The 18,370-nt window shown below is 40.2% G+C and overlaps 2 protein-coding genes across 3 annotated transcripts; one reads left to right on the top strand and one right to left on the bottom strand.

Moving 5' to 3' along the window:
* Nucleotides 1-5: 5 nt before the first annotated feature.
* On the top strand, nucleotides 6-7,195 carry LOC126983079 (J domain-containing protein-like). Its single transcript, XM_050835564.1, has 5 exons — nucleotides 6-158; nucleotides 322-629; nucleotides 1,812-1,913; nucleotides 2,312-2,428; nucleotides 2,714-7,195. Exons 2-5 carry the CDS (start codon nucleotides 552-554, stop codon nucleotides 2,924-2,926), a joined length of 510 nt encoding a protein of 169 aa, XP_050691521.1. The 5' UTR covers nucleotides 6-158; nucleotides 322-551; the 3' UTR covers nucleotides 2,927-7,195.
* Nucleotides 7,196-7,469: 274 nt separating this feature from the next.
* Nucleotides 7,470-17,634, bottom strand: LOC126983073 (exosome component 10-like). Of its 2 annotated transcripts, XR_007735498.1 has the most exons (16): nucleotides 17,484-17,634; nucleotides 15,805-15,929; nucleotides 15,598-15,709; nucleotides 14,715-14,795; nucleotides 14,285-14,481; nucleotides 13,996-14,182; nucleotides 13,649-13,792; nucleotides 12,972-13,319; nucleotides 12,515-12,663; nucleotides 11,614-11,776; nucleotides 10,882-11,106; nucleotides 10,108-10,275; nucleotides 9,344-9,634; nucleotides 8,461-8,730; nucleotides 8,026-8,161; nucleotides 7,470-7,748 (listed from the first exon to the last, which is right to left on the bottom strand). XR_007735498.1 is itself a non-coding variant. In XM_050835556.1 (15 exons), the coding sequence occupies exons 1-15, from the start codon at nucleotides 17,556-17,558 to the stop codon at nucleotides 8,090-8,092; spliced, it is 2,607 nt and encodes an 868-aa protein (XP_050691513.1). In that variant the 5' UTR covers nucleotides 17,559-17,634; the 3' UTR covers nucleotides 7,470-8,089. The 2 variants fall into 2 exon arrangements, 1 of the variants encoding a protein (XP_050691513.1); XM_050835556.1 differs by having other exon boundaries at nucleotides 7,470-8,161.
* Nucleotides 17,635-18,370: the final 736 nt, after the last annotated feature.

The raw sequence follows: 18,370 nt of genomic DNA, 5'->3' as shown, positions 1-18,370 counted from the left end.
AAATACCAGTTCGTGTACACGTGAGGCTGAGTGTTTGCAGGACGTGTGTGCTGCGTGACAACCCCGCGTGCGGCGCAGGACCAGGCAGGGGCGGTGTACAGGCACTCGAGGCTCGGCGCCACTCGCCACTCCAGTCTCCAGCCTCCAGCACACGGCAGGTACACACGGCACGTTTCCATCTACCGTAACCTTGTCCTGCGTTGTAGTGTGGGGTAAAGAACGCTATAGTGCCTTGGGGAGCAATGCATTTATTTGTATACGTTGTTAGTTTAAGATTATCATGGTCAAAATCGGCCGTCATTCTCTCTGGAACATTTTCAGGCGAGTGGGAACGTTGTGTGATGTAGACGGCAGAGGGAGGCGCCGAGCAGCTGATTGGCGCAGGGTCCGTGCATGACTCCCGTCACGTCCAATCACGAGCACCGGATCCATTTACGTCATAAGTCAGCCTCGTGACGTCACAAGTCTGCTTGCCTTGCCTGGACAGCAACAGTTGCTCCTTGCAGGCGCTAAAAGAAACTCTAATCCCACCGACGGCTGTCACCGCCGAGATGGATGAGATTCTCAGCCCCGAGGACAAGAAAGCCAACAATTTTTACACCATCCTGGGCTGTGACCCGAGCTCCTCGGTGAGTGCTGCCAGGGCGCGAGGGACGAGGAAGGGGTGTGTGAGTGTGTCTTGGGGCGGCGGTCCTCTTAAAGGTGGGCGCTGACCTGTTGCGCCTCCAACTACCCTATCGATTTTTAGCGGCACCGTGATTTTATTTTTGCCCCATCGTTGAAGTACTTCAAGAGACGTAGTGCACCCGGAACTGTCAGTGTCAGTGCGCAATAAACGATTTGTGCGTAGAACTATTGCTTGCAGCGCGATGCCGTAAAATTTGTTGCAACCTGTTGAGTGGTAATTAAAATTATACATTGCTATTACCTAGTACTGCCACTACTACTACTACTACTACTACTACTATGTACAGTTGCTACTACTACTACTACCACCACTACTTCTACTACTAGTATACCGCTATACCACTTGTGCTACTACTTACTACTATAGTTACTACTACTACTTCTACTATGACTACTACTGTTACTGCTGCAACTATGTACTACTTCTACTACTAATACTACAAACTACTATTGTTGCTACTACCTCTACTACTAATAAAAATATAATAATAATAATAATAATAATAATAATAATAATATAATGATAATACTATTAGTACCACACTACTACTATTGCAAGTGTTATTGCATGAAACAATTTAGAATAGAGGAATATACACATATCTAGAATAAACATTTCATTCAAAATCAGCCCCCACTCAAAGAAATAATACTAGCAGTGGGATGGAGCACTTTTTCTTGTGTGTGTGTGTGTGTGTGTGTGTGTGTGTGTGTGTGTGTGTGTATAAATAAATAAATATATATATATATATATATATATATATATATATATATATATATATATATATATATATATATATATATATATATATATATATATATATATAAGATCTTCAATAACAACCTGCCACTCTTTCTAAAGACAAAAGAGCTTATATCGCTGTTTTTTAAAGAAGAGTGTGAATATAATAAAAATCATATATATATATATATATATATATATATATATATATATATATATATATATATATATATATATATATATATATATATATATTAAATTCTCAGGAACAGAATCTTAATTTTAGACAGTATATATGGATCAGTGTGTAGCACATGTAAGCACTAAACTTAGTTTCACCACTTATATTTGCCCAGCTTTTACTTGCTCTTACTTGCCACAGGTGGAACAGATCCAGACGGAGTACAAGGTGCGGGCGCTGCAATTTCACCCTGACAAAAATCCTGATGATGCTGAAGCTGAGGCACGCTTTCAGGAGCTGCAGGTGAGGTCCACAGTCATGATTTTAATGTGGCGTCCATATATGATTACCTTTTAAGTATAGTGTATACGTCTTACAACATCTCTATCTGGAGCAAGAATTTTTCTTATATGCTTATTTGTGAAACAGCATTGCGGTTTGAAATATAAAAGAAAATCAAATATTACAGAAGAGCAGTTAATAAACAGGTGTGTAGTAAAATTTTGATTGTTCATGCAAGAGATCATCTACCTCGGGTGAACACTGTCATGGACTAATGATACAGATGAGATGGAGAGTAACATTATAGAATGAAGTGTAGAGACAGAAGGCTTCTATTTTCTCACTCTGTTATTAATGGCAGTATTGTAAGCTCTGATTAGCATTTATACATATCACACTTTGTACTCTTTAAATTTCAGGTTGCTAAAGAAACATTGACAGACCCAGAGAAGCGTACCCAGTATGACCGATGGCTTAACAGCGGCCTCACCATCAGTTATGAGACGTGGCTAGGCATGAAGGGCCACATGACAACAGTAAGGATTCTTCTTTACATTCCTTTCATCAAACTTACTCCAGAGAATTTCTTAAATGTTTTACAGGACCTGTCATTAATTTTTCACAAATACAAAGTGAAATGGGTCAATCTGCAACTTACATGCAATATTATTATTTACTTACTCAATACAAGAGCCGAAGATGTTAGTTATGGGAGCAACAGCAACACAAATTTTGTAACACTTCATGGTGTGCAAATGTTTTGTTTGCATTCAAACCCTTTAAGATTAACTTCATATTACTAATAGTGAGCTTGTCGGCAGACCCTGCACTGGGCCACCCCCAACACCAAGGGAAGGATGCTGGATGAGGGTGCCTCCCAGGCCCCTCAGCCTCGGCCGGGGGGCAGGAGAAGCTCCGAGCAGGGCCTTCTGTACGGCCGTAACCAGGAGGGTGTCAAGATATCCAGGCCCACAGGGGGATGGGAGCGTGACTCCTCTGATGTTATAAGAAAATTTAGAAATTACGAGATTTAAAGAAAATTTATTATGAATGTCTGTTACCAAGATTTTCATTATGTCATCATATTATCACTGAATGTAGATTTTACACCATATTGCACTTGTGATTTTATGTGTAGATCTGCCTCCACATAACTGTATATGATTTATATCTTTATATTAAATTATGTAAAAAAAAAAACGTCACATGGAGATTACAAAATTGTTACTTAAATATGTAGTTATTTAACTTATTTTAGAATAAAAATATGAGTTCTCTTAAGTAAAGTCTTGAAGCTGGCACCATACTGGCATGTCTCACCAAGCATTGTATCAAAATGGGGAGCAGTGCTGATGAAAGTGGAGTGCACTGAGTGAATGACTCTTTCAACATTTCCAAACTGACTGCTTGGTTAAAGGAAATTAAATAATCATAGGGAATGTACTTCATGAAAATAGCTGAGTATACCACATATCCACATGATAATGATGGCATGATGTCAGCATAGAATAACTGTCTTTGTTTTGTATGTATGTATGTATGGCTTCATGTTTGGAAGGGCTGAGCAGACTGTTGACTATGAATCAGAGTGACTGCGTGATGATTGTGTCAGTGTGCATGGTGAGTGCTGCTCCCCTGTGTACTGAATCGGGTTCAGTGTGGTACCAGCTTGATACTATGTGTGTTAGGTGTCCCACTACAGTAGTCCATGACCAATAAGTCTTTCCTGCATACCTTTCAATGTATAATACTATAAAGATGGATGTTCTCATTTTAGTTTTATATATAAGTTATTGTAATAATTAGTGAGGCATCATGATTGGTGATAATTAGTTGATTAAGGTTATTATATTGAGATTTCAAAGATAATGATATGTATTGTGTTGTATCAGTGATAAGGGATTAAATAGTAATGGAAATGTAAGTTTTCTTAGGAACTTTACCTGAATAGTTTAATGTAGTAGGGAATGAGTGTCTGATGTTATAGAGGAATGACATAACAACACATGCTATATTCATGGGACTCAAGATTATTATAACATCATCCACCCCTTGAACTCACTGGACCTCAGCATCCAACACTTAGTATATGGAGTGTAATATGCACAAGTTCCCATATATAGCATGTGTGCCAGTGTTGGGTGTAAAAAGAGGTGTGCATTTGGCAACAGAATCTTTATATTCTATATAATATAAATTAATTAATTTAATCTTGCTGAAAATGGAGAAGAATATTCTTTTGATGAAGTATTTTTATAAGATTGTAGTAGAAGATCACAGCCCAAAGAAAATTCCAATGAATCACATATTAAGCTACTGGTGTCAGGATCGTAATGGCATAATAGACTTAGTGAACAAATGAAAGGAACAATTATTTTAGTGAAAGGATATTTTTGGAGGTAGGATAAGATATGGTTCCTATTGCAGTTCATAAATTAGTCACAGTACACTCCAGGAAACCAGTGATGTTATACCTACGCACTTATCCGCTTTTTTATAGATGCTATTATACATGTGAATAAGTTTATTTTTTATAGAAATCACACAGTACTTTGCTTCATGTGGATTTTATTGTGTAATTATATTGTGCTTGTGTATTTTTAATCAAGAGGTTTACATTTATTAAGTAACTGGTTAGATATAACTTATTAATAAAAAAATCTAAAAATATTTGTTACCAAAATGTTGAACTGCATCACTGGAAAGAGTTTGAACTATAGTATGTGAGGCAATTATATGTATGCAGTGATCCACGGCTCTTGTTACCAACGCGAGGTGACTCCACACCTAGATTTAATCCACCCAAGCAAGGAAACTGTAGTATTGTATGAGTTTTATTATAGCTATGCTTGTTTTGGAAGCATAACTGGTGTCAGATATCTATGCACAATACCATTGTTTAGCACACAGCTATGTGTTTACTGAGATTTACTATGTTGTAATGTAAGCTGTTGTCTGAGATAACCACTCATAAAATCCTGTTCAGAAGCAGATAGTAATTTCAACATCTTTTCTTTGCTATTTAGATGTTATGTATCATAATTATTGTTGTAAGTGTGCTCCCCTTAAAGGTCAGAACTGATATTCCTATTGTTGTACCATGCAAAAGCTATTCACACATCTTTCCATTTATCTATACAAAAGTTTGATGGCTTCTGATCAGTCAGTGTTTTAGAGAAAAACTGACGTTTCTGTGCAGATGCCTCATGTCTGCATTTTCTGTTGATTGATGTGTATGTGTATGTTGGTAGTTATTGGGTACGCTGTAATATGTCTTTGGTCGTGCAGCAACTGTCTGTTGCTTATAACTGTTTTCATGTGTTGTCTGTAATGTGTTTAATGTTTCACAGAAATCACCATGATGGTGGCTTGACACAGCTGGGCCCATAGTCATAAAGGAAACAGTTTGTCTGAGGTGATCAAAGACATACTCTTCTTAAGTGATCAAACTGGCTGAGAGTTCTCCTAAACTCCTAGGTGGGCATTCCATGGCATCACACTGCACCTTGGGCTGCCCTGTTGGTCAGGCTTGGGTGCAAGGTGAAATTAGTGTTGAGGCGCCACCTCAGACACTTCGCCAAACAGTAAACACGGCCAAAGCAGCATTAGCGCAGCAGCATCGCATAAGATATTTTCATGAACAGAGATGTACTGGACAAACTTAGTGATGCACAACTAATTAAACACTACTGCTAGGACAGAGAAGGAATCTTAATTGTGACTGACTTAATGCCAGATGCCAAATAAAAATAAATAAGGCCATTTTTTTCAGGGTTGAAAGTGAATACAACTCTTTGATACCTTACCACCTGAAAATTGCAACATCACAGTGATGGGCCTGTCACAACAGACCAAAAGCAGGATCAACAAATAGTCAGTGTACACAATGTCAGCCCTTAATTTTGCCAGTTCTAGCATGCTTATGTATAGCACTTTGGCCAGGGTCTTAGCCTCCTGAGTGTCATCCTTGTTAGGGCGTGTCATGTCTTTTTCATTGGACGCAGTCTTATGTTTACATCTTTATTCCTTTATAGTAATGGGCCCAGGAGATCACCGGAAAGAAACAGTGATTGCCACCATTGTGATAACTGTACTACCTGTTTTGAGCAGGGGTGACAGCGCACAGCAGTGATGGTATTGCAATGAGTGATAGTGAGTGCACAATAATGGGATTATGTCAAGCATTAAAATGATTCAAAATGTGCACCGAATTTATATATGATTTTATACTTCACAGGAACTTAAAAGTCTCTGTATCTCAAGCCCTTGCTCCAAAACCTTACATTCTGTTTATCCAAGAAAATATATTGTATGTAAATTAATTTCCCTATAATTATTTAGTAGTATGCTAACACCTTGGTGTTGCATGACAGGGTAATGACAGAAACATATACAGGTCATGACATACTTTTAAGTAAGCTCATTGATCTAATATGCAATTAGCATTATTTTACCTTGTGTACATTCTTGCCATGCAATAAGCAGTGACTGCTGTTTCATTCTATGCACACATTGCTTCCATATCTTACCTCTCACTAGGTGTCTCATCCAGTGATTATAGGGAAATTCCAAGTTTGCAATGCAGCCTAGGCACTGTTGCACCTCCTCCAACAAATGCCAGTCTCATTCTGTGAACCAAAGGGAACAGAGCTCTCCGTCTGCTTCTGCGTAATTAAATGCATCTCGTGTAGCTGTGACCTTTACCAAAATCCAGGTTGCCAGTGTCTGCACCACCCTTAAAGGTCATGTAATGTATGGCTCTGGGTCTACACTAAGCTACATTATGCACCACAATAACACAGTCAGAAACTTCTATGCACTGAGCAGTAACATATCCTGTTCCTATTTCACAAGGTGCACAGTTGCTAAGCTAAAACTAACTTCAGGAAAAATTACCTTTTGGTTGCAAATTAACCTTGCTGTGGGGAGGACTATTGTACTGAAAAAGTTTCTTTCTTGATATGAAAAAAGTTGTAAAGCACATTGTCATGCCAGGAATGATGAAATTCTTTCACTCTTTGTGCATAGTTTGGATGGGTTTGATATATTGTGCATGTGTTCTATTATACAGACCAAAGAAAAGGTTGTATTGTATTTGAAGATGGAGGATTTCCACCAACACTGGAATGAGAATACTTGTGATTCTAACAACTTGAAAATTACTAATAACTTAAGGTTCTTGTCTTTCATCTGTAATATTATATCATGTAATATGTAAGCAGTATTATATCACCAATATAGTAACACCTGAAACACTAAAAATGAATACTTATGCATCTTAATAAATGTTTTGCAGCCCAAAACTGTATATTCATATCTTTATTCTTAGAAAATTATTACACATGCTGATATATTTTTGTCATTTCTCAGTCAACATCATATTCAGATTCTTTGAATCACTTGTTTTCTCCATTGTTACAACTGTGCCAGTTCTGGCCATGTCACAGGACTCCTGCAGCCCACGTCTGAGGCTAAAAGTATCTAAACAGGGTCTGAGCTCAACCACTGATATTTCTTTCAACATTTGCCCTTCTCTTTAAATACTGTCTGCACAAAGGAAGATAAAATACAAATTCAGTCGTTCTCTATAAAACTTTGATACACTTTTGTATACATTTCTTTACATGGGTTTGCAAAAACCCAAATAACAAAATAGATACTTCCATAGAACAGGATGAAGTTAATGAATAAATACAATACAATGTGATACGCATTGCTATGAAGATTAACATTAAGTGAATTTAGTAGCTGTAGAATGCTACCTCAGGAGGCTTAGTCAAAATCACACTTATGATTCTGCAGTGTAACAGTCCGTCCATCAAGACGTGGTGAGTACTGAAGTGTTGCTCTCCCCAACTGTGAGAAAATGTCAAAAGTCTCTAAGACTGCCCCTGCACGATGCTCAACACTGCCAAACCCTCCCCACATTAATTTTCACACTCACCTCGATTGAAAGAGTAGATGACTGTATGTGTTAGTGATTCCAACACTCTTAAATTTGCAGTTGATTTTGGGTAACACCTCTGTTTACATTATGTAAAGACCACAGTGCACATTTGGAATGCACACTTGACAAATGTTTTAAGTTATTAAAATAGCATGACGTGAAATTTTTAACTAATATATCACAAACCCCAAGACAGTTGTGCTGCCCTGCTCACAGAGGAGGTGGAGGCAGCAGCAGGAAGACTCGCTGGCTACCATTGTCCCTTCTGAGCACCCCAGGTGAAGGTCTTCATGCTGCTTTTCCCTTTCTTATTTTTCTGATTCTGTGGATGTTGAGACAAGTTAATGTTGAGATGTTGAAAACCATAACACATAGCTCACAGGTGTGCAGCAAGTTTGCAATATCAACATTTTGTGTAGACTATTTTGATTCAATCTAAAGTTTTGTGATGGTGGTGCATTCGACAGACAGGTAAAGCTAGTCAGTGTTGCATAATGATTCTGATCTCTGCTGATAAACCACAAAATGAGGTTAATAAATAACAACTCAGCATGAATCGGGTAATAAATTGAGGAACAAACTGATCGACTAAGAGTACTCTACAGCAATCAATAGACGTACCTTTCCCTTGAACATTTCTTTTATCTTTTGCTTCTTTTGTACTTTATTTTTTGACTTTTGAAATAAAGAGTAGTCAGCCTTTTCATAGTCAAAGGCTTCTGAGCCCTCTTGACCATTGCTGTCTTCTTGCTCTTCTGCATCAACAGTCTCTACAGTTGCCGCATCACTCCTCTCCTTTTCCTTATTGGTTTTCTGAACTTTCTGGGGTGACTCTCCATCTCCATCAGATTTTCTTTTCAGAGCCTTATTTTTTGCTTTCTTCCCCTTTATCTGGAAAAATAGAGATAACAATAAGCAACAAAGAAAACATTTTCTCCCCAACAAATACATTCCTAGCCATCATCATCTTAACTCTCATTATTTATATGCAAAAGACCAGAGAATCTAGACTTAGGAAACAAAATTGAATGGCAAGCTAAAACTGAGATTTCACTATAGAATTAACCCCTTGGCTGCAGATTTCCTACAAGAAGACATCACCAAGCTGCAGGAATGGAACAAAAAGTGGCTGCTACAATTCAATGAAGAAAAAATGTAGTCATGCACCTTGGGAGGGGATATCCAGCATGCCAATACCACATGGGAAACACTCCACTATCCACCACGGAGGCAAAGAAAGACCTGGGAGTATATGTTACCAGGCTACCAGTGAAAGCCAAATCCGTGCCACCGCAGCAGACGGGCTAAACATCCACACACAAGTTCAGTATACATGTACACAAAAGGTGTTTATTACAGGAGGTATTTGTCTTACACTCCTACATAGTACATACCCATAAAACTCTAGGGTACATACTTGACAATTTAGAACATTAAAAGATAAATAGTATAATCCACAGTAAATTACACTCATTCCAATCCAAGCAGAATAATTCATCCTTACCCTCTCCTCCAGCACCAGGGGCTTATTTTGAGTAGTGTTTCTGCTCTTCTTCACCTTCTTCTCCTTTTCCTGTTCCATGCTACCTTCCAGATGTGCTTTCTTTCCATCCTCTTCCTCCTCTGTGTCTTCCGAATCCTCATTTAAGTGGCTCCCAACTTCCATCTGATCAATCACCAGCCCTTCTACCTTGAGTTGGGGACTTGCCTCTACCAGGTAGTTGGTTGCCACTCTTCCAACCTCCTCTGGTATGCTTGGTGTGTTCTTGGAGAGGGACAGGAAGTGGTCTCGTACCTGTAATGTAGAGTGAGATACAAGGAATGGTCACAAAAAATAACTGTATGCCGTACTTATTAACAATGTACTAACTATAAACTTATTTGAGGAAATTGCTTCACAGACAACAAACATATCTATCAACTGAATGCTTGAGGTAAAATAAATGGTGACCCCCCAGACAAGCAACAGTTAGAATGATGCAAGAAATAAATGGTGACCCCCAGACAAGTATATAACTGTTAGAATGATGCAACAAATTACATCTCCCCATTTGTGGAGGTGTTACTCATTATACAACACTCACAAGAACCAACGGAGAGCTTGAGGCAGTGCAAGTGGTGACTCCAGACAATAACCTAACAGATTGACTTGCTCCAAATTATGTTTTATCTACTTGAGGAATTTTACCTAACACATAACAGCCCTAAAACTAATTGAAACCTTAATTAAACTAACGATAACCATACTGAAGCTGCTCCTTGACTCACCCGGCTGACTCGCTCCAAATCATCAGCCTCCGTGTCTTTCCTTCGCTTGCCTCCCTCCAGGAATGGCTTCACCTCCATGTAGGCGGTGTATCGCTCATATGGACTCATGAACTTCTGCATCATGTCCTTCTCCACCTCAACCACACTTTTTGGATGCACGCGCTTAGGCTGAAATATAAAAATGACAAGCATTGTTAACATTACAAGGTACAGTCACAAAAAACTATCACTCCTGTACACTCAGCATTCCACTACCTCTAATTCTATCACAATGGTATCCCTGAAAATACTCAAATAAATGCATACAATGAAAATCTGGAACACCATTTATCTTTTTTAGACTTTCCGTCCCTACACGTGACTTAGACCTTGTGCATGGTCCAGCAAATTTCCACTCTGTAATCAGTAACTATGCCTAACTATGTATATATATATATTCATGAGAAGGCAAAGTCTCATGAATCTCAAAATATGACTATATATAAGGAGTTTGTGAATAACGATTATGTTTCTCATTATTTTTAAGATAAGAGATAACTAGTGAAAAAAAGAAAAGTGCCACGGCTGAATGACTAACCAGCAAGAGGACAGGCTATCTTTGGTAGTGCATGCTAAACAGAGGACCTAGAACAATCACCATCTTTGAAGCATTACAAACATGATACCACAGTACTTATCCTCTATCTCATAAATGTACCCCCGCAGCCTGGCTACCTCCTGGTCACTGCACTCACCCTCCCTGACATACAACACAAGGAAGTGAGCTCCACTTGCCTTCAACGTCCCAAACATGTCTGACTTTTCTTTGAATGTGGAAACAACATCAGCCTCAGAGAAGAGGTTCCCCAGCAATGTCTCCCTTGGGTTGAGCAGTGTGGGCAGGTCGGTGGGGTGGTCCTCACACTGGGAGAGGTCATGCTTGCAGTTCAGGTTGTGGGTGAGGCTGTCAGTTTCAGAAGTCTGTACTGTTATCGGTGCCACAACTGGCGTACCCTTGATCTGAAAACGTGAAAACAATATTACAGGAATGTTGACAAATCTGAACTACATTCTTGCATATTCAAAGTACTTTCTTTCTTTGGATTCTTTTTAGCAGCAGTGAGTAGCGGGCTTTTTTTTATTAATGTTTGCTTTTTGTGTGCCCTTGAACTGTCTCCTTTGCTGTATATAAAAAAATATAAAAAATAAAAAAAACTAGTATCATTTTTATAGTTAAGGAGACAGATCAAACCCTATATAAAGAGAGAAAAAAACTGAGCAGATATTGATCTTTCCTTGAATACAGCAATATACTTCCTCCTCAAAGGGTAGGCAAGACATACAAACTTGTTAAAAATTCAAATGGGTGCCCTTTTCCATTCTTTCAAAGTCAGGACATTAATCAGCAGCAGTAGAAATAATTTTGATATCTGAGGGACTCTTTACAGGTGTCTGAACTTGAAAAAAATAAAGCTGAGAAGAATAAAAAAGATGCAAACAGTTAAAATCACACACAGGAGGACTCACATCAATCAGAGGCTGCTCCCTGGCTTCCCTGATGATGGTGTGAAGCGTAAGGAGTTCCGTTTTGACCAGGGTTGGGATGGGGTTACAGCAGGCCAGGATTCCTTGCATCTCCTTTGGTAAAACTTCAGCAATCTGCAGCAGCATGTGTTTGGGAAGAACATACCTGGAAAGTACACACAGCTTTTATAATCATCATCATCATCAAGGGTATAATGCCTCAATCACCTAATGACTTCATTCCTAAAGGTTCAGAGCTCTAAATCTACTAATGACCATTATATATTCCTTAAATTCCTTTTCTATCACTATACAAACTTACTCTTCCTTAACCCCTTCATTCCGGCGACACCGACGTCGGCATCACCGTATGGAAAGGGTTAGTCCTCTTCTAAACCTCTTAAGAGGAAATGGAAGAGGATTAAGAGGAATTTAGAGGAGGATTAAGAGGAATTTAGAGGAGGATTGAGAGGTTTAGAAGAGGATTAATCCTCTTCCATTTCCTCTTGACCCTCCATACTCTGACGCCAACGTCTGCGTCATGGATGGAAAGGGTTAAACTGCCATTACCATCTTTCAAACCCCTAAATTCAAAGAGAGTAAGCCTCATTCTAACATCATTCCTTGTCATTGTCCCTTCCAATTAACCCGGTAGCTGCGGGGATCATATTTCTAAAAGGTCCCTCTAAGCGAAAAAAATGAGAAAAAATCATCACTCACGCAAATCATTTCATAACATATATCAACGCATTTGTGATCAGTTTATGTATCATCTATTTTTGGGGGTTTATAGCATGGCAAAAATTTGGCCCATCACTGGTACACGGTAAAGCCACAAATTTAGCCCATCGCTGGTACCAGGTTAATATAAAGTACACATGAAGCTGTTTAACAAGCTACTTACTCAGGGCTCTCATCCTGCTCCCGTGCAACCTTGTCTCTCCACAGGAAGAGTTCTCGCAGGGCAAACATCTGTCTGGAGTTGAAGGTCTTGCGGCTGTGGCGGTAAAGGTTCATGTGGCTGTCTGGTCCCATCACTGGCTTATCATACCTCTGAAGAAAACAACATTCCATTCCATTCATGTGAAACAATAATGCACCTCCTTGATGTAATAGTTGGCATGCCTAGCTATGAATCCACAGGCCTAGGTTTGATCCCCACCAGACCAGTCAGTGCACGGTCAATCAAACTATAAGAGCTGGCAGAGTTCTATGTCTATAATGTACATAATGACATAGAAAACCAAGCTCTAGGTAGATAGTTAAGGATTTGTAAAACTGGACTAGGAAAAGGTGAAGCAGCTATCAATTCAGTGGAAGAAAAGTGTTTACAGAGAGTACTCCACAGAACTTCTGCCTACCTTTAAACAGAGCTCCAAAGAGCGCTGGTAAACCGCCGTGATCAGGTTATTGAGTTGGTTTCCCTTTTCAATGAGTTCGTTGCGCATGAGGTCATAAATATACAGCAGGTGGTGAGAGTCCTGCCTGGCATAGTCAATGAATTCTTGGGTGAGAGGCCGGATCCTCCAGTCTGCCCTCTGAAACACCTTGTTGGCCTGAATGTTGCAGAAGCAGAGGAGCAGGGCAGCGAGAGAGCGTCGGGGATACTCAAGCACCACGGCTGCCTGGTGGGTGTCAAAGAGGTTCACCACGTACACCCCACAGTCACGCTGCAGCCAAAGGATGTCGTGGTCTGCACCGTGGATCACCTGCGGAGAATTCAAGCTTAGAACACTGAGACTAATTAAATGCAAATCAATTAGATGAGAATGTCTTTAAAAATAATATTAACAACTATGTACCCAATAATGAGTGTCTCATACTGCCGAATAGGTGTTAAAATCTTAATAGAACAATACTCTTTTCACTCTCAAAGATTATTGTCATATTTTGTTCTCATCTCACACTGTGTTAAAGTCATATACCAACTCATATTTTTTTTGCTCTCAGTACTTAGCATTGTGGAATTTGCAAATAATAAATAAGCTTTTCTCTCTTTAGCTAATGTAACGGGATATGCATTACACGGAAGCCCCACCTTTGTTATTTTAGGGTCAGTAAACACTTCATTGAGGACGGTCAGCTTCCCGCGCAGCACCAGTGGATCCACGATGAAGTCTTCCTCCCGGGTTGATATTTGTATGAGGCAAGCCAGCCCAAGGTATGATCGGAAAGCATGATGCTGCAGGTAAGAGGTGCAATTAATACATCCATACCAATCAATGCAGGTGTTGCTAACTTGTGTTTATAAATCAAACCCTATGTATCCCACAAAAACTATGTGCCCTAAACTTCAGTTAATTTTCCAAACATTACCACTAAGTGCAAGGAATAAATATTTGTGTAAGCTTTGTAATCAACTGACAGAATATAGTATCAAGTTACCTCCAAGTCAACGGCAAACTCTGTGCAGGTTTTCAGCTTCTGAACCATGTCGGTGAGCTGCTCCTCCGTGGTCACCATGGTCAGGGGTGTTTCATTCAGGGGCTTGGGGGCCACTGGCTCTACAGGGACAAGCTGTGAGGGGGCTGGACTCCAGTGCTGGAGTTCATACTCATAAGGGTGATTGTAGCTGCAGGGAGACAACAAAATAATACTGTTAAGCTTCAAATCCAAACAATGTGCAACTTTTTTCAACCTTCATTTACAACAAAATATAACCCCCACAACTTACTATTCTTGACCAAAGGAATTGAGGCAAAGAAGAACAGAGAGTGGCTTGAGAGAGTTTGGCTTTTCTTTGAGGATTGGGATAAATGGTTCCTTGGAGGAGTTTTGAACCTTTTCACTGAAGAACAACTGAGGTTTCTGTACATTTCTGGCAGCTAACAAAACAATATTTTTTCCACCTATCTGCAGAGAAGATGGGCCCTGAAAAGGAAAGTTTTGTCAATCTTATCCATCAAACTGATCTAAAGTTACTTATGTATGTATGTACACACACACACACACACACACACACATATATATATATATATATATATATATATATATATATATATATATATATATATATATATATATATATATATATGTGTGGGACTTGCTTTTGCATGACTTAAATTCATTGAGTACTAATGATAATGTTCAGTCATCTGCCTTACCTGAACCTTTTTGATCACGGGTTCCAGAAGCTCAGCATTAGCATTTTTTTTCAGTCCAGAAGCTTCATCAATGTCAGAATTCTGAGTGAAAAAATTCCCTTTATTAAACAAGAAAAGAAAAGGAGTGCTTGTGGTGTGAGTAGAATGGATGGAATGAGTAATGAAAGTGTGTACAAGAGTTTTGGAATGTGTCACAGGGGTGTAGGGAAGAAGTGTGGAGTGGTGGAAGAAGGGAAGTGACAGACTTTAAAGTGGTTTGGCTACATGGAGCGAATGGAGGAGAGTAAGATGACCAGAAGGGTGTATGTGAGTGAGATAGAGGGAGGGAATGCTAGAGGACGACCTCCAGTGAAATGGAGGGATAGGGTGCAAGAGTACGTTGGGGAGAGGGGGGAAAAGATCTTTGAGAAACTTTGAGCAGGCAAGGAGGGAGTGTCTGGATAGAGAAAGATGGAAGCTCTTCTGCCGTGGCCATCCCCTGGTGGGAGCGCCTAGGAGCAGGCGTCGATGAAATGATGATAATGAAAAGAAAGGAATATTTAGGTTGGCATTGTATGACCTCTTCCACGAGTGCCAGCAGGACACTACTTGCCACAGCTGGCAGGCCTAGCTGTTCTTCCCTTAAATACCACTAACAAGAGGCAAGATGAATTTTCCTAGTTTTGCTCATACAAATAATCCCTTTTATAATATATAAGTTTCCTTATTCAATTTTCTTTCCTACCTGCCATTTTTTTTACCCCGTAAACCCATCAGACTAATGGCCTTACAGCCACGCAAAACTCTTCTGTTTGACTTTTCACTCACTATCCTGGATTCTAATTACATGCCTGACAATCTTCCTATACATACTGCCTTTCCTTCACCCTCCCACTGTACTCACAATTCTTTCTAGGAGAGCATCATTGCCTTCCCTCATCATGTCCATCTGGTCAGACAGCTTGTGGCGAGACAGGTCCAGCTTTATGTCCTGGTGATCAAATATTTCCTTCATACTGTAAAGAAAGTAAATGTGTGCAAAATATATTCAGTGACAACTTCTAAAATGCAGGTCCCACTTTCCAACAATATGAGGGTCAAGGAGGCTTACAGTGAGGTGATGGTGTCATTGACCCTCTCCATGGTCCGCTGCACCCCTATATAGTCTCGGTAATGGTGCCAGCCCTGCAGCTCAGCACAGGACTTCTGACACCCACGCACAGTAGTCATGATTTGCTGCAAACAAGAAACACTTGGTAATGTGACTAAAAACTACAATATTAATTTAAAATTAATTGATAAGGAAACTGGACACTTTGATCATTTTTATTGTCAAAAGTAGGGTTGTAAAATTTCTGGGAATTTTGAACTGGGAAACTTTCCATGGGAATTTTGGGAACTTTCGGGGGTAAATATGGAGAATCACTACACGCCCCCAATATTGCTCCCAATAACCTATCCAAGGTATCACATACTGTCGTACTACTCTAGTTTTACCGGCGCAGCAAACATCAGCTGCGTCTACAAGTGATGATAAGAAATAACAGATAATATTCCTCTCCCTTCAACAAAATTAAAACACCTGGTAGTGGGGAGGGCTATGAAGACCAGGGAAATTGTGGGGTAGAAGCAGCTATTGCAATGATGCTGTCTACCTGAAATGAAGTGTTTCTGTGCTATACTTACTGTGAAAATATATATTTTGTAAATAAACCCACCAATGGCAGCCCTGTGGGGCAGCACCATTTTCATCATGACAGTGCACCTGCTCAATAAATGCAGGTAATCCCTATCTTGCTAAGGGATCATGTGTTAAAGCAAAATTGAGTATTAAATGTAAAAGATTCCGGAGTTCAAGTAGTTGGTTTGAGAGGCTTTTATGTTGTGTTCATATGTGACGAGTCTATTATAGGGGTCGAGATCAGGTGTTTCTTGGCTTGCACCTGCCCGGCTCACCTGCTTTAGTGGAGAAATGGTTGAGTTGGGGAGGCTGTTCAAGAACAAAGAGAAAGCTTTAGAGTTCTTGTGTGGGCACAATTGGATACGCCACACCTAAAGATGCCCAAAATGTGAGTGACCTAGAAATTAAGGAAAATTTTGTATTCAGGTGCGATCAGCAGATTTTTCGCCAGCCATTTAGCCAAGTCCATGTTCAAGCGGATGCCCCCAGATGCTGGCGAGCGGTTCCACCATTTCCTTCTCCACGCTGCAAACATATATTCCATCCAGTAAAGGTGAGGGGGGGTCCAGGGGGGGGCCTTGGTTAGCAGGTTGTGTTGGGGCGAAGCCCACCCCCCCTCGGTTGGAATAGTTTAAATATGCTCCCCCACCCAAAAACCCCAACTTCCCACGGGTCCCCCATGATAGTTGGGGGAAAGTGATTCAGCCTTTTCTTTACTTTTAAGTACTTGCACTTTCATATTATGGTTAAAGGACATGCATTTAGTCCCTTAACTATAATATGGAGGCGTAATATCGTATTTTGGAGGCGCGGAGTGTTTCTCCAATTACCCTTTCGGTAACCGACGGTTTCGACGAGCAAGCCTCCACGCCGCGCCCCTCCCATCCCAAAAGGCCACAGACCCAGATAAGACTTTGAAGGACTTAAGTCCTGAAGGCTCACCGCTGGAGCGTCCGCCTTGCATCTCGTGGCCTGGGTTTGAGCTCCGGCGGGTCGTTGGGAAAACCTTTATCCCCGAGGCATGTTTTCCTGTGCTTGGAGCAGAGGCACTTCACCCCGTGACGAGTTCATGTGGCGAGGGGCCGCGATGAACGTGATATCATACTCACCTTGATGAATTCATCGAGTGACTGTTTCCCCGTGAAAGGATTGTGAGAGGGGTCAGCGGCCGCCGGAGCCTCCATCGTCTTCAGTGTGCAGCAGGGGCTGGCGGACGTGCCCTCGCGTGGCGTGTTGGTGTTGTTGTGCTGCTGATGACGATGATGGGCGCCATCATCGTCCCGCCGCCACAACGGCACCAAGAATGCCTTGACAGGCCGATACATGGATTTCATAGATATGGATACAACCTTAATGTGTTTAATAAACAAGTGAACATCAGAGAGACAAAATCAATGCTTCACATCTTCCTTCACCCACTTTCAACACATCGGTATTTCATATTGTTTTTCTCACTCTCATCCTATATTAGCAATGCTTCTTTGTACTATACTCCCCCTGATCCATTAGTCCCTTCCAAGGAGCCTCCATGATCCCCACCATTTATCTCCTTTTTCAAACAACCCACTGTGATTTCCAGACCCCATCAATATAACTTTTCAATGTGTCCACAGACTGCTTAATTATTTTCAAGTCTAATAATAATTACATGGTAACTGGATGTACCAGCCTGGAAGAATGAACTCCTCTGCTCCAATCAAGTTCATCTTACAATGTTAGAAGTTAGGATGACTGTGAAGAAAGTATACAAGAGCAGGACACTGACTAATAAAATACATTACCTGGAAGAATAACATATTCCAATTGTTTTAGTTTATATCTATGTAATCAATGTTGCCCTCCATCAGTGAAAGGGATCCCTGGGAGTAAAGTTTCTCTGAGGGAGCTGGGCATTGGTTATAGTAATAAAAATGAATCTTGTTTTATTACCAATAAGCAACACTGTCTCATTAAGGATCTTTTTCCATAGTTTATCTCAGTACACAAATAATTAATA

This window comes from Eriocheir sinensis, chromosome 52 (assembly GCF_024679095.1).
Source record: "Eriocheir sinensis breed Jianghai 21 chromosome 52, ASM2467909v1, whole genome shotgun sequence".
Lineage (NCBI taxonomy): Eukaryota > Metazoa > Arthropoda > Malacostraca > Decapoda > Varunidae > Eriocheir > Eriocheir sinensis.
Note: the sequence above shows the minus strand (reverse complement) of the source record. Positions and strands in the feature narration are given on the sequence as shown.

What these genes read in the sequence shown, in the direction of transcription:
- LOC126983079 (XM_050835564.1), top strand. Translation starts at nt 552, where the DNA reads ATGGATGAGATTCTCAGCCCCGAGGACAAGAAAGCCAACAATTTTTAC. An exon ending in CACGCTTTCAGGAGCTGCAG is followed by an intron (nt 1,914 to 2,311) that starts GTGAGGTCCACA and finishes TTTAAATTTCAG; the next exon opens with GTTGCTAAAGAAACATTGAC. An exon ending in TGAAGGGCCACATGACAACA is followed by an intron (nt 2,429 to 2,713) that starts GTAAGGATTCTT and finishes GCTTGTCGGCAG; the next exon opens with ACCCTGCACTGGGCCACCCC.
- LOC126983073 (XM_050835556.1), bottom strand. Translation starts at nt 17,558, where the DNA reads ATGGAGGCTCCGGCGGCCGCTGACCCCTCTCACAATCCTTTCACGGGG. An exon ending in GAGCAGGATGAGAGCCCTGA is followed by an intron (nt 11,777 to 12,514) that starts GTAAGTAGCTTG and finishes TGTACTTTCCAG; the next exon opens with GTATGTTCTTCCCAAACACA. An exon ending in GGGAGCAGCCTCTGATTGAT is followed by an intron (nt 11,107 to 11,613) that starts GTGAGTCCTCCT and finishes TCACGTTTTCAG; the next exon opens with ATCAAGGGTACGCCAGTTGT.